Source organism: Poecilia formosa, unplaced genomic scaffold (assembly GCF_000485575.1).
Source record: "Poecilia formosa unplaced genomic scaffold, Poecilia_formosa-5.1.2 Scaffold440, whole genome shotgun sequence".
Classification (NCBI taxonomy): Eukaryota; Metazoa; Chordata; class Actinopteri; order Cyprinodontiformes; family Poeciliidae; genus Poecilia; species Poecilia formosa.
Window position 1 is genome coordinate 325,728 of NW_006800379.1, and position 10,661 is coordinate 336,388.

Consider the following 10,661-nt stretch of genomic DNA (forward strand, 5'->3'; position numbering starts at 1 on the left):
AAAATAAAATTTCCTTGAAAGAATGGAGCACATAAGCAAGAGGACATTTTCAATAGGAGAAGGACATCCTGAACTCTAGGACTCAGCCTGCTCTTTGATCATCAAGTGCTTTTCCACCTAACAAACCAAAACCGATTCACATCAATGCTAAATGCCACTGTGATTGCGTTAAAATGGACAAATCTGTACAATTGGATGTTAAATAAACACAGCAGGACTTTTGGTCCTCCCTGAATTTCCACTGTCTTGTTTTTGTTGCAGATTCATTTATATAGAGCGTGAAAAAAGAACAAACAACTGGTGGATCAGCAGACAGCCAGCAATTCAATTCAACCAACCACTGTAATTATCTTCAGCACATTATCGACGGCCGCAAATTCTACAATTATTGGGAAAATTGCGTTTAAAAAGCCATGAAGTAAATTCCTTTAACGCCACAGGAGTATAATCTCACACTGAAAAATTAAACCTGTTAGCTGATTCAGTGGGGGGAGAGGGAGGGGCATACAATCCAACATTTAACATCTCTAACAATTCATTTAAAATAACATTATTCAGAAGCACAAGCAAACCATGACAACCTGGGGTATAAATATAATGCGACACAGAGGGCCGTTTCTCTTTTCTTCTCTTCAAAATGGGGAAAAACAAAAAGACATTCAAGTAAGGTAGATATGTGTGTTGATCAACAAGTCAGGAAATGGCCACACGAAAAAAATAAATGCTTATTGGAACTTTTCAATATCTACAGAGATGCGATTAAAAAGTTTAAAACAACAACTTGGTGGAGGACGCAGGTTTATCTTGATGCTGTGCACAGCGAGAAAAAAAACGATGCGGGAGGTAAAAGATCTCTATAAATGCTGAAAATACTTTAGTGTGAGATTATACTGCTGCAATAAAACATAATGTGCAATGTATTGCGCACATCTTCACCAACAGAGGCAGTAAATGCTAAACCTACCAGCCACCTCTAACCCAGCAGCAGTGTGATGATTTTCACACCTTAACCTGAAGGACACTTTTTTCTTTTTTTAAAAAACATTCATACTGTGTTTGTTTTCTCTACAGAAAGGTTGTTAACAAGAGGATTCCTGCTGGCTCCAAATGTAAGACTATTGCAAAGTGAACAAGCAAATACAAAAAAGCATCACAGCTGGAAGAAGCATTCCTCTCCTTTCTTCGCCTAATCTTTTTGTTCAGTCTTGCTAAAATTTGTGGCATCAGCTCCTGAGAAGCGTTACATCCTGCTACCAAAGCAAGAAAATGATGGAAGTGTTCAGTTTAGTGCTTTGTTGATTCACTTTTTTTTTTTTTTTTACCAAAAAGGAAAACCGTTGATGTTTGGTTTCTAGCTTTAAACTTTCTCAAAAGGAAATAAATGTTTCTCTTGACCCTTCTTCTCTCGCCTTGTCGTCGTCTTCTTCTTCTTCTGTTTGCCTGGACCTGCATCCTCCTCTGCTTGTCTGTTTTGGGGCCAGGACAGCGCCAGAGTCTCAGATGCCGTTTTGGCTGCGGGAGGATCAACTTCGACCCCGTCCTCATCGGAGGAGAAACCTCCGGCTTCCTCTCCGGGAGCGATGCTCCCCAGGCTCTGGCTCTTCTGGCTGTAGCGCTGCTTCAGCCTCTCTCTGATCAGGAGTCCCTTCACCAGCAGGGTCCAGCTGGCGATCGCTCTCTTCTCTTTTTTCTGGGCGGCAGAAAGAAAGAAAGAAGTTTAGACGTTCAAATGGACAGTCGGATCAAACATTTACGCAGAGGAATAACCGACACCCAGACTCTTCCAGACTCGTTCCGACCTTGTGGGAAACCTGAAGTTCAAAACGTCCACTCAGTAAAAACAAACCCCAGAAAGATCCACACCTCTTTTTCTTTCCGTTTCTGAATCTCCTGCTCCACCACCCAGGCAGCTCGGAGGACCTCCTCATCCTCTTCACACACGATGTAACCATCAGTCCTGAAATGGAGAGAAATCAATTATTCATTTACTAAATGATCAAATACACGATGAGGAAATTCAAAAAGGTAAAGCCGGAGCTTGTAGGTTTAAAGTCAAGCATCTGCTGCTGTTGTGGCAGTGTGTGTAAACCAGCCGTCGGGTCTTACACAGCGTGTGAGTATCCTCCGTGGTAGTCGAATCCTGTGACCGCGGGCGCAGCATCCAGGTCCAGCTTCTTAGCCACGCGGTGCAGGTTGGGCAGCCTCAGGTGAACGCAGCCCACCGGGATCATACAGGCTTTAAACAGGTAGACGTTACCGTAATCATTACGGGGGACCTGAACGGGACACAGAGGGAGCACATAACAAGAGAATGGTGCCGAAAATGTTGCATGTTTCTCTGTTAATTTTCCCTCTTTAAATGGGATAGGACACACTGCTGATGGGATTTCACAGATGTACAGTTTAGCACTTTTATTGTATTGGCTGGAACTGGAAGAGAGCAGAAGTTTTGAATGCAAGCATTACAAGTTTTGAGAACAAAGAAATGAAACTCAGCTTTCAAATTGAAAATGTGTGCTCTTGACTTATGGCAGTAAAGTTTCCCCGTAAACGTGTCTCTGTGAATTATAGCCTAGTATTGGCTTTCTTCTGGCAACCCGGCGTATTGCAAACAGGCGGCCAACTTTTAAGTGTGTTTCTTTGCATCTTGAATAATCGTCTTTGAAGATATGATGGAAATTTTGGTTGTTTCCAATAATTTCCCACTTGTTGCAATTTCATGTTCTTTAAAAGATTGCTAATAAATAAATAAATAAATAAATCAGGGTTTACAAACATATGAGCACAACTGTGTGTTTCTTCTTGAGGCAGCTACGTACCTTCCCATCCACAGCTATTGGCGGCTGGTATTCTTCAGTCTGCCATTCTCCAAACAGAGGAAGGTCATTCTCGTCCTTCATCTCGGACATCATCCTGGCCTTTCTGGAACGGTTGGAGAAGCCTTTCACCATCTGATAACAGGAACATTAAAAAGAGGTTGTATCTAGTTGTCGATCGGACACATTTAAAACGCAGGAGTAGAACCGTGTTTTCATTTATAGGTTCCCTCGAACAGGATCCAGCTGTGGTGTCACCTTGTACGGCTCCTCTCCAAGTCGGACGGTTCTAGCTTCCTTCAGCCAGGTTTCTCTGGAGTGGAGGGTGTGCACACAATCTCTAACAAAGAAGAAGACAGAAATATTATTTTCCCCCCCCCCCATTTTTAAAATTATTTTCATGCTGGCAAAGCGAAACCTCCAGAAACCACCAGAACCAGCAGTCACTCATGATTGACGATGACAGAAAATGAATTATTCTTGTTTGAAATTTTATTACAGGTACTGAAATGAGCAAAATGTTGCGTTGGAGGAAGGAAACAAAAATTGCATTTATAATGTTCTTTTTATTGTCTACTTATGTAGGTTTTAGGTAACAGCAAAATATCTCTGTAAAGAAAGGAAAAACAATTGCTACAGTCAAACATGGCTTGTCAGGCTTCTTTCTGTTCACTGGTTACCATTCAGGTTTTAAGACCAGCTGTTAATTTATAACATTTAAAATGGGAGAGCACCACAATGTCTAAGAAGCCATTTGAGTCCCTGAACTCTGTGGTCTGGTCACCTATTCAGAGCAAGAAAGATAAAGGAGAAATACATGTAATCGTGTTTTATCAGACTTTAGATATGCAAATAAAATTAGCATTTCTAAAACAAATCTAAGATGCTTTTATTTTTCTCTTTTACCCCAATTTGTCTTTAAAAGTGTATCCTATGGTTTTCTTTTAAATATCTACTATGTGTGTCTGAATATAATCATATCCTCTTTATTGTTATTTGCTCTGTAAAAGCACCTTACTGAAAACTTTAAGGTATATTTCTAATAAAGGTGCAATACTAAAATGACATTAATTGTGGACTGAGAAGTGGAGAAGAACAACTTTAAAGAACAACACAGCACCATCAGGTGGTCACAGAAAAACATGTTTCCATCTTTAGGGCAATATTTACAGTAGAACCCTGGTTGACAAGCTTGTTCCTGTTTAGAAATAGTTTTTTTGGTTTTATGCAAAAAAGGAAGCCTAATTAAACTCCAAACTGCTAACGACAGATTCTGCAGGCTACCGAACATTTTAAATACTCATGTCCATCTCCTGGCTCAGTACAGCTGATCTCCCCGCAGTGTAAATGTATAAATGTGTGCAACATCTGCGTACCAGTTCAATGAGGACAGGGGTAGAACTGACCTGGAGTACACCGGTTCTCCTCTGCAGTATCCGAGCACAGCGGCTGTGGGAGGATAGAGGGCCTCGTACTTCAGCAGATGTCTCTTTAAGGCGTACAGAGGATGGTTCTTATACTCCGCTATGGAGGTCGGCATAGGTTTGTTCAGCATCTTGCTCTGGAGCTGGGAAGGGAGGTGAAATGATCAAAAACAACACACAGTTTATTTATGAGTAAGCGCCATAAAGCGTGCATTTTCTTTTCCTTGACACAACCTTTCAGATCATTCACAATTAACCTGATTTGTCACATCGTACGTAATTTAGCCAAACATTTGCAGAAACATCACACCTCTTGAAGTGCCGGTCTTTAAAGAACAGCTGGATTTAAAATTGGATTATATGACACGTTAACAGACTCCATTTACTAACAAGGTGACTTCTGATGGCGACTGGTTGCTTATGGTTGGTTATTTAAGGGGTATCAAACTTAAAAAGGCTCAACAGAAATACCAAATGCACTTCAGATTTCTATTGGTAGAAACCTTTTGGAAAACTATGGATCATTTTCATTCCAGTTCACAGTTGTTCACATCTGTATTGATCCATCACATAAAATCCCAATAATACTCATCACAGTTTGAGCCAAAGCGCAGGAGTTCAAGAGAGATAAATGGTTTTACAAGCACTGGATTTACTACAAAAAAGCAAATAATTAAAAGATTTTTTTTTTAAAAAAGTGACAAAATCTAAAGGGTTGAGAAAATAATTCATGAAGCGTTTCATGACTGTTTGGACATACCTCCTTCTCCTCCTTTTTGTCCCGCTCGTCCTCTGGGCCCATGAACGGCTCCAGGGTGTCCTCCCACCACTCGTCATCCACCCGCCTCTTCCGGGACGCCGTCATCCAGGTAGGGTCATACTTCCTGCCCAGGTCCTTCAGGAAGCCGTCTCCGTCCACCGCCACCACGTAGGTCAGCGGCGCGGTGGCGTTCTGCGAGCAGAGGTGGGGAACTTCGACTCCGTGCTCCACGTCCACGCACACCCACGAAGACGATTTGTCCAGGTAGACCTCCAACCACTCGTCCGCTCCAGGTCCGTCTTTCCTCTGCCCACTCCGTCTCTTCGCTCTGTTGCTCGTCGCGCCTTCGTCTTCATCATCCTCCTCTTTACACTCCTCCCACTCACCGTCCTCGTTTTTCTCGCCGGTTCTTCTTCTCTTTCGAGTGCCTTGGGTTCTTGAGGTCTTCTCAGAGCTCGTTGCGTTCCTCATCTTCTTTCTCGCACGTTTGGTGCAGGTTTCAAAATCGTCCTCGCTGGATTCCTGATATTCCTCGGCGTCACTAGCTTCCTCTTCTTCTTCCTCACTGTTGCTCTCCTCTTTGTAGCTGACCTTTGAGGCGACGCTGCGGCGTTTGGAGTTTTTTGGTCTCTGGCCTGCAGATAACACGGGCTTCTCCTCTTCCTCCTCCTTCATTTTTTTCCTCTTTGCTTTCTTGCCTCCGCTGCTCCCTTTGACTTTCTCACCTTGAGCTGGTCTCTTGGTGCCTGGAGAAACTTTTGTCTCAGGAGAGTTGCTCTTGGAGCTTTCCTGGCTCGTCTGGCAACGTTCTGGGGCGCCAGTTGATGTTCTAGGCCCTTTGGACTGGGAAAAATAGATATTTATGGTTATTACAGTTGTGCCTCTAAAGCTTTCTCCAGGCTTTTGTCACGCCTAAATGTTTCAGATCAAGCTAACATTGACATTAAAGGAGCAGGATTTTGTGTTTTCAAATCAATCGCACAATCAACTGTTTTACAGTCATTTCTAATCAAAATGCTCTATCAAATATGACAGATTTCATAATTTAGCACCTTGAAGTTGGGACTGTGTCTCTTTAAAAACTCCTGCTTTTTCCTGAAACCTTGCCTTCAGAAAGTCACCACAACATGGCTCCTCTTTTAACCCTTTAAGTTTTTACCAGCTTCGCACTGAGAAGTAGCTCCTATAATGAACCTATAATAAAGCAATAATTTAAGTATTCTTTTGAAAGACGGAGGTCACAATCAATAGCTATACTCAAGTCTGATTACTGCCTGACCTGCAGAATCAAGAAATCATCTAAGCAGAAAATGTCTATCAACATGAAGTTAGCAAAAGGCTATTTATCACCTTCGAGGATGGAGGCTTGAAAGGAACTGGGTGCAGAGAGAGAACCAGTCGGCAGAAGAGCTGCAGAGACCTCAGGAATAACAGGAAAAGCTGCAGGAAAAACAAAATACATGGAATTAATGCTGAAACTATTATTTATTGTTAATGGATTGCATTGGGCGGGGGTAAAAAAACCAACATGAGTCATTTCCTGGTGGTCTCTGGCTGAGAGGCTTCCCAGTCGCCTCTCCAGGAGAGCCTGAGGGTCCGGACGCTCCTCAGTGGGAAGACTGGGGTCAAGGGTGAAGGTCGCTCTAAACCTAAAAGGGGCAAAAAGGTAGAATATGATAAAATAAATAAATACAATCCTCAACCCTACTTTGAGGATTCCAATGTCCACCTTCACATGGTTGGCAGAGTTTAAGGACATTTAGAGTTTTTTTTTTGTTTGTTTGGTTTTTTTATAGCCAAAAAAAAAAAAAAAAAAAAAAAAAAAAACGTTCAAAGTTCAGCACATTCACACACACCACTTGAGGAGTCCAGAGAGGTAGTTCTGGTCAATGCGCTCCCTCGCCACAGTGCAGAAGTGCGGGGGCAGCAGAGACAGAGCGACAGCCAGCAGGTCCGGTTCGCTGCACAGCCTGTTGCGGAACATCCCGTTAGCTAGAAGGCACAGGAGGTGGACCTGAAACACCGGAGGTCAGAGGTCGGTGAAGATCGGACACCCCCGCCGCCGCGCTGGCAAACGAGGCCAAAGGAGAGGAGCGGTGTTTTCACCTTGTGTGTGTCTATCAGGAGGTCCTTCTTGAACCGCTTCATCATTCGCCTGAGGTACGTCTCAAACTCCGCCTGCCTCTTCTTCCTGGCAGAACGTCAGAAACAAACACTTGGTTTTAGCTCACAGTCATATAATATGGAGATATTGCAGCTTGTATATCTGTCATAAAGGTTAAAAAAACCCAGAACTATAACCATTTGTGTTTACATTAATAATGTATGAGACTTCAGAATATTTAGAGCAGGGCTGTACAAAGCGCAGGCCAGAGGACGTTTGTCGAATCAAGCCAAGTTTATTGGTACAGCGCATCTCAGCAGCAAGGCAGTTCAAAGTCTGTTACATCATAAAAAATAAAAAAAATCTGTGTCACTATTTATGAAACAAGCATTTAATTTTGTTTCAATGCCATCATCAAAATCATCAAGTCAATGCACATCGAACATACTGATCCATGTTCTGTTTACTACTCTAAACAGGTGGGTTTTAGCCTTGATTCAAAGGATTTCAGTGTTTCGAATGTTTTTGCAGTTTTCTGGATGTTTTGTTCCATTTGTGGCCTCTGGACTGATTATGTTGTGCATGTTCACCTTTCAGCAGGAAAAGGCTTCTACACATACAATCAGGGCTATGCATATGATTAACAGTTTCATATCAAAGCTCATTTATGTACTATAATGTCCTAGTCAAAGGCAAGACTCAAATCCAACTGGTTCAGCAAAGTGTTGATTTGGAGGTGGTGAGTTGAATACAAATGCACTCCACACTTTTCAGACCTTTGTTTATGAAAGCTTCAGAAAACCGTGAATGGTTTTCCTTCCACTGTTCATTTCACTAATTTGGTCTACTGCAGGCCATATTTTAAAATCAGATGTGAAAAAGACCAAGGGCTGAGAATATTTTTGCAATTATCTGCATGTCTGCTATAAAACCCAAAGTTCATGAAATCATCCATCTTTAAAGCCCGTTAACCGGCATGAGGACAGCGGTGTCCTCTTGAACCCATCGACTTGCATGTTTTTGGGGTGAGAGGTAAAGGGGTGTAAACTATTATTTCAACTTTGTAATATTTTTTTTCTAAATTATAATTAAAAATAACACTAAAGCAAAAATATTTGGAGTATTTCTAATCGTTCCTGCAAATATCTACTCACTGCTTTCTGACTTCTGCGGTCTCGATCTCGATCTCTACAGGCTGAGACGGCAGGACGGGTTCTGGTGTTTCAGCCGGACCCAGCGGCTCGGCCAGCTCTGATCCACACGCACACACACGCGCACACACACACACACACACACGCACACACACACACATACATGCACAAAAACAAACCCAGTGTTTTCAGATTCCTTTCCAACCGTCAGCTCACACCATCAAATCTCTGAATTTCCGCGCTTACCTTCCATTTCCTCCCAGTCATCCTCATCCTCACTATCATCCTCTTCCTCCTCCTCTTTTTCTTCTTCCTCCTCTGGTTTCTTGGTGCTCTTCTTAACTACGGGTGGCGCAGCAGTCGGCATCTCAAAGTCGTCATCACTGTTGACCTCCTCCTTGGGCGGAGACTGGAAGTACTTACTGGTTTTACTGTGGGCGCTGGTGTTGGTGGCTGAAGAGGTTTTATTCTGCGCTGCACGTTTTGAAGACCAACGTGGTTTGGGGTTGACCTTCCTCTCGAGCTTCTCCTCTTTTTCTGCGGGATCATTTTCTACCGCCCCCAAAAAAATTTACAATAAAAAATAAAGTACAGTGTCAATCAGAATAAAAACATTTGAATTTATTGTCAAATAAGCTCATTAAATGTGATTGTTCTCTTTGGATTAATCCATTTTTAAGGCCCTAATTCACAAGTTTTTGAAAAGGATCTTAACGTGGCTTCAAAAAATATTGCAACAGATCGAAACTTGTATTCCAAATGTATCAAAATTATTTGTTGCATGGAATTGAGTTTAAATTGCTCATGAAAAACCTAAAATGAATACAAAATCCATGTGTACGATGAGAGAGTGTGAACATCTGATCAACACCGCTGTGAAACCGTAAAACCAGGGAGAAAAACAAAAATAAAACCAATGGACAGACCAGCTAGACTATAAAACTCCAATCTTTCATGTTTCGTACTGAAGTAAAGCATTGTGCATCATGTTTTGATGAAGTGGAGCACAGATGTGCATGTAGGACAGCAGATCCACTCCAGTAACCATGCACACCATTCATCCACGCACCTGCACTGAAAGCTCAAACTGTCTGCTTATGCCAGCAGCATGAAAATACATGTGCACAATAAAGAGGGATTAAATTAAAACGTTCATTTACAACAAGTAGGGGGCTTGATTTAAAACAACAACAATCAAATCGCAACAACAAACTCAGTGCTTTCTTCATGTCCTGCAAAAATGAATGTGAAAGTTACAATGTTCTGCACAACTGGAAATATACTTTGGATGTCAATTAGAGGTAAATTAACCTATAATATTCACTCACTCTGCTGCTGAAACAATGATCTCGGGTACAGATTTACATATCTATTGCAGTTTTCTGGATGCCAGCAGCAACCCTTGCAAAGGTACAGCTACTACTGACAAAAAGCACGTCAGATTTGCATCCCCGACTTTTAATACCTGGAGCTTTCTTCCTGCTTCTCGTCTTTGCTCCTCTGTCTTCTGCGTTCAGCACCTGCTTCGGCTTCTTTGTATCGGCCTCCGTCTCTGCACACTTTCTCCGCTTGGCCATGCCACCCGCCTGGTGTCTTCTCTCGGTCCAGACTACTTCCTGGAGGTTTTGTTTGGTCAACTATTGGAGTAGCTGATACTAACCTCTCCACATGGTCTTGTGTAACGCTGACGAAGCAGGCACTTACTCAACATTTCATCGAGGAGTTTTCATAACATCAGAGACCCTGGTTGCTGTTTTGGGGGCCGGACCGTGACATCACTTCCGCTGGAGTCGTCATTTTGTTCCACTGGAAATAAATTACAGAAAGAGATTAATTTGCTTCTTCTAAACCACGGGAGCTCTATAGTGAACCAGCTTATATTAACCCTTAAATTAATGTATAAATGTGTACCAAGTATCTTAAATACATTCAATTATTAAATTGTAATGCCTCATTTAAACACTAAGCGGCAGTGTTGCACCTCATTTTACATAAAACTATCACGAAAAACTTCTTCCTTATGGAAGGCTGTTGTTAAATATAATCAAATCATACTTTCAACAGTAGACACCTATACTGAAAAGAGATTCTTACTAACAATAACTGAAATAAAAAGATGTCTAAAATTCAGTTTTAGACATTTTATTGTTTTAAAAGTCTGCAACAGAGATTCATTTGTTACTTAATTATTTAAATGCATGCTTTCTTTATTTGTCCTTCATTTTGTTCATTTATGAATGTCTTTCACTCACTCCAGAGCATGAGCAATTTTACAGTATTCTCAAAACCATTTAAATTTAATCAGGAAAACTTTGTACTATAGAATCGGCTAATTCTTGGTATGCAGATGCTTGAAAACAGGAACTAAATGTTATGTTTGCCACAGAGGCATAACATCTGCGATTC

General features: G+C 41.7%; 1 protein-coding gene across 1 annotated transcript; it reads right to left on the reverse strand.

Moving 5' to 3' along the window:
• Window positions 1-1,040: 1,040 nt before the first annotated feature.
• Window positions 1,041-10,038, reverse strand: xpc (xeroderma pigmentosum, complementation group C). The gene is made up of 14 exons (XM_007577417.2): window positions 9,721-10,038; window positions 8,502-8,807; window positions 8,259-8,355; window positions 7,107-7,191; window positions 6,857-7,014; window positions 6,529-6,649; window positions 6,351-6,440; window positions 5,001-5,843; window positions 4,223-4,383; window positions 3,075-3,156; window positions 2,820-2,951; window positions 2,107-2,276; window positions 1,864-1,957; window positions 1,041-1,690 (listed from the first exon to the last, which is right to left on the reverse strand). Exons 1-14 carry the CDS (start codon window positions 9,830-9,832, stop codon window positions 1,358-1,360), a joined length of 2,784 nt encoding a protein of 927 aa, XP_007577479.1. The 5' UTR covers window positions 9,833-10,038; the 3' UTR covers window positions 1,041-1,357.
• Between the last annotated feature and the right edge of the window lie 623 nt (window positions 10,039-10,661).

What these genes read in the sequence shown, in the direction of transcription:
- xpc (XM_007577417.2), bottom strand. Translation starts at nt 9,832, where the DNA reads ATGGCCAAGCGGAGAAAGTGTGCAGAGACGGAGGCCGATACAAAGAAG. An exon ending in ACAAAAAGGAGGAGAAGGAG is followed by an intron (nt 4,384 to 5,000) that starts GTATGTCCAAAC and finishes CTCCCTTCCCAG; the next exon opens with CTCCAGAGCAAGATGCTGAA. An exon ending in TTGGAGAGGAGCCGTACAAG is followed by an intron (nt 2,952 to 3,074) that starts GTGACACCACAG and finishes TCCTGTTATCAG; the next exon opens with ATGGTGAAAGGCTTCTCCAA.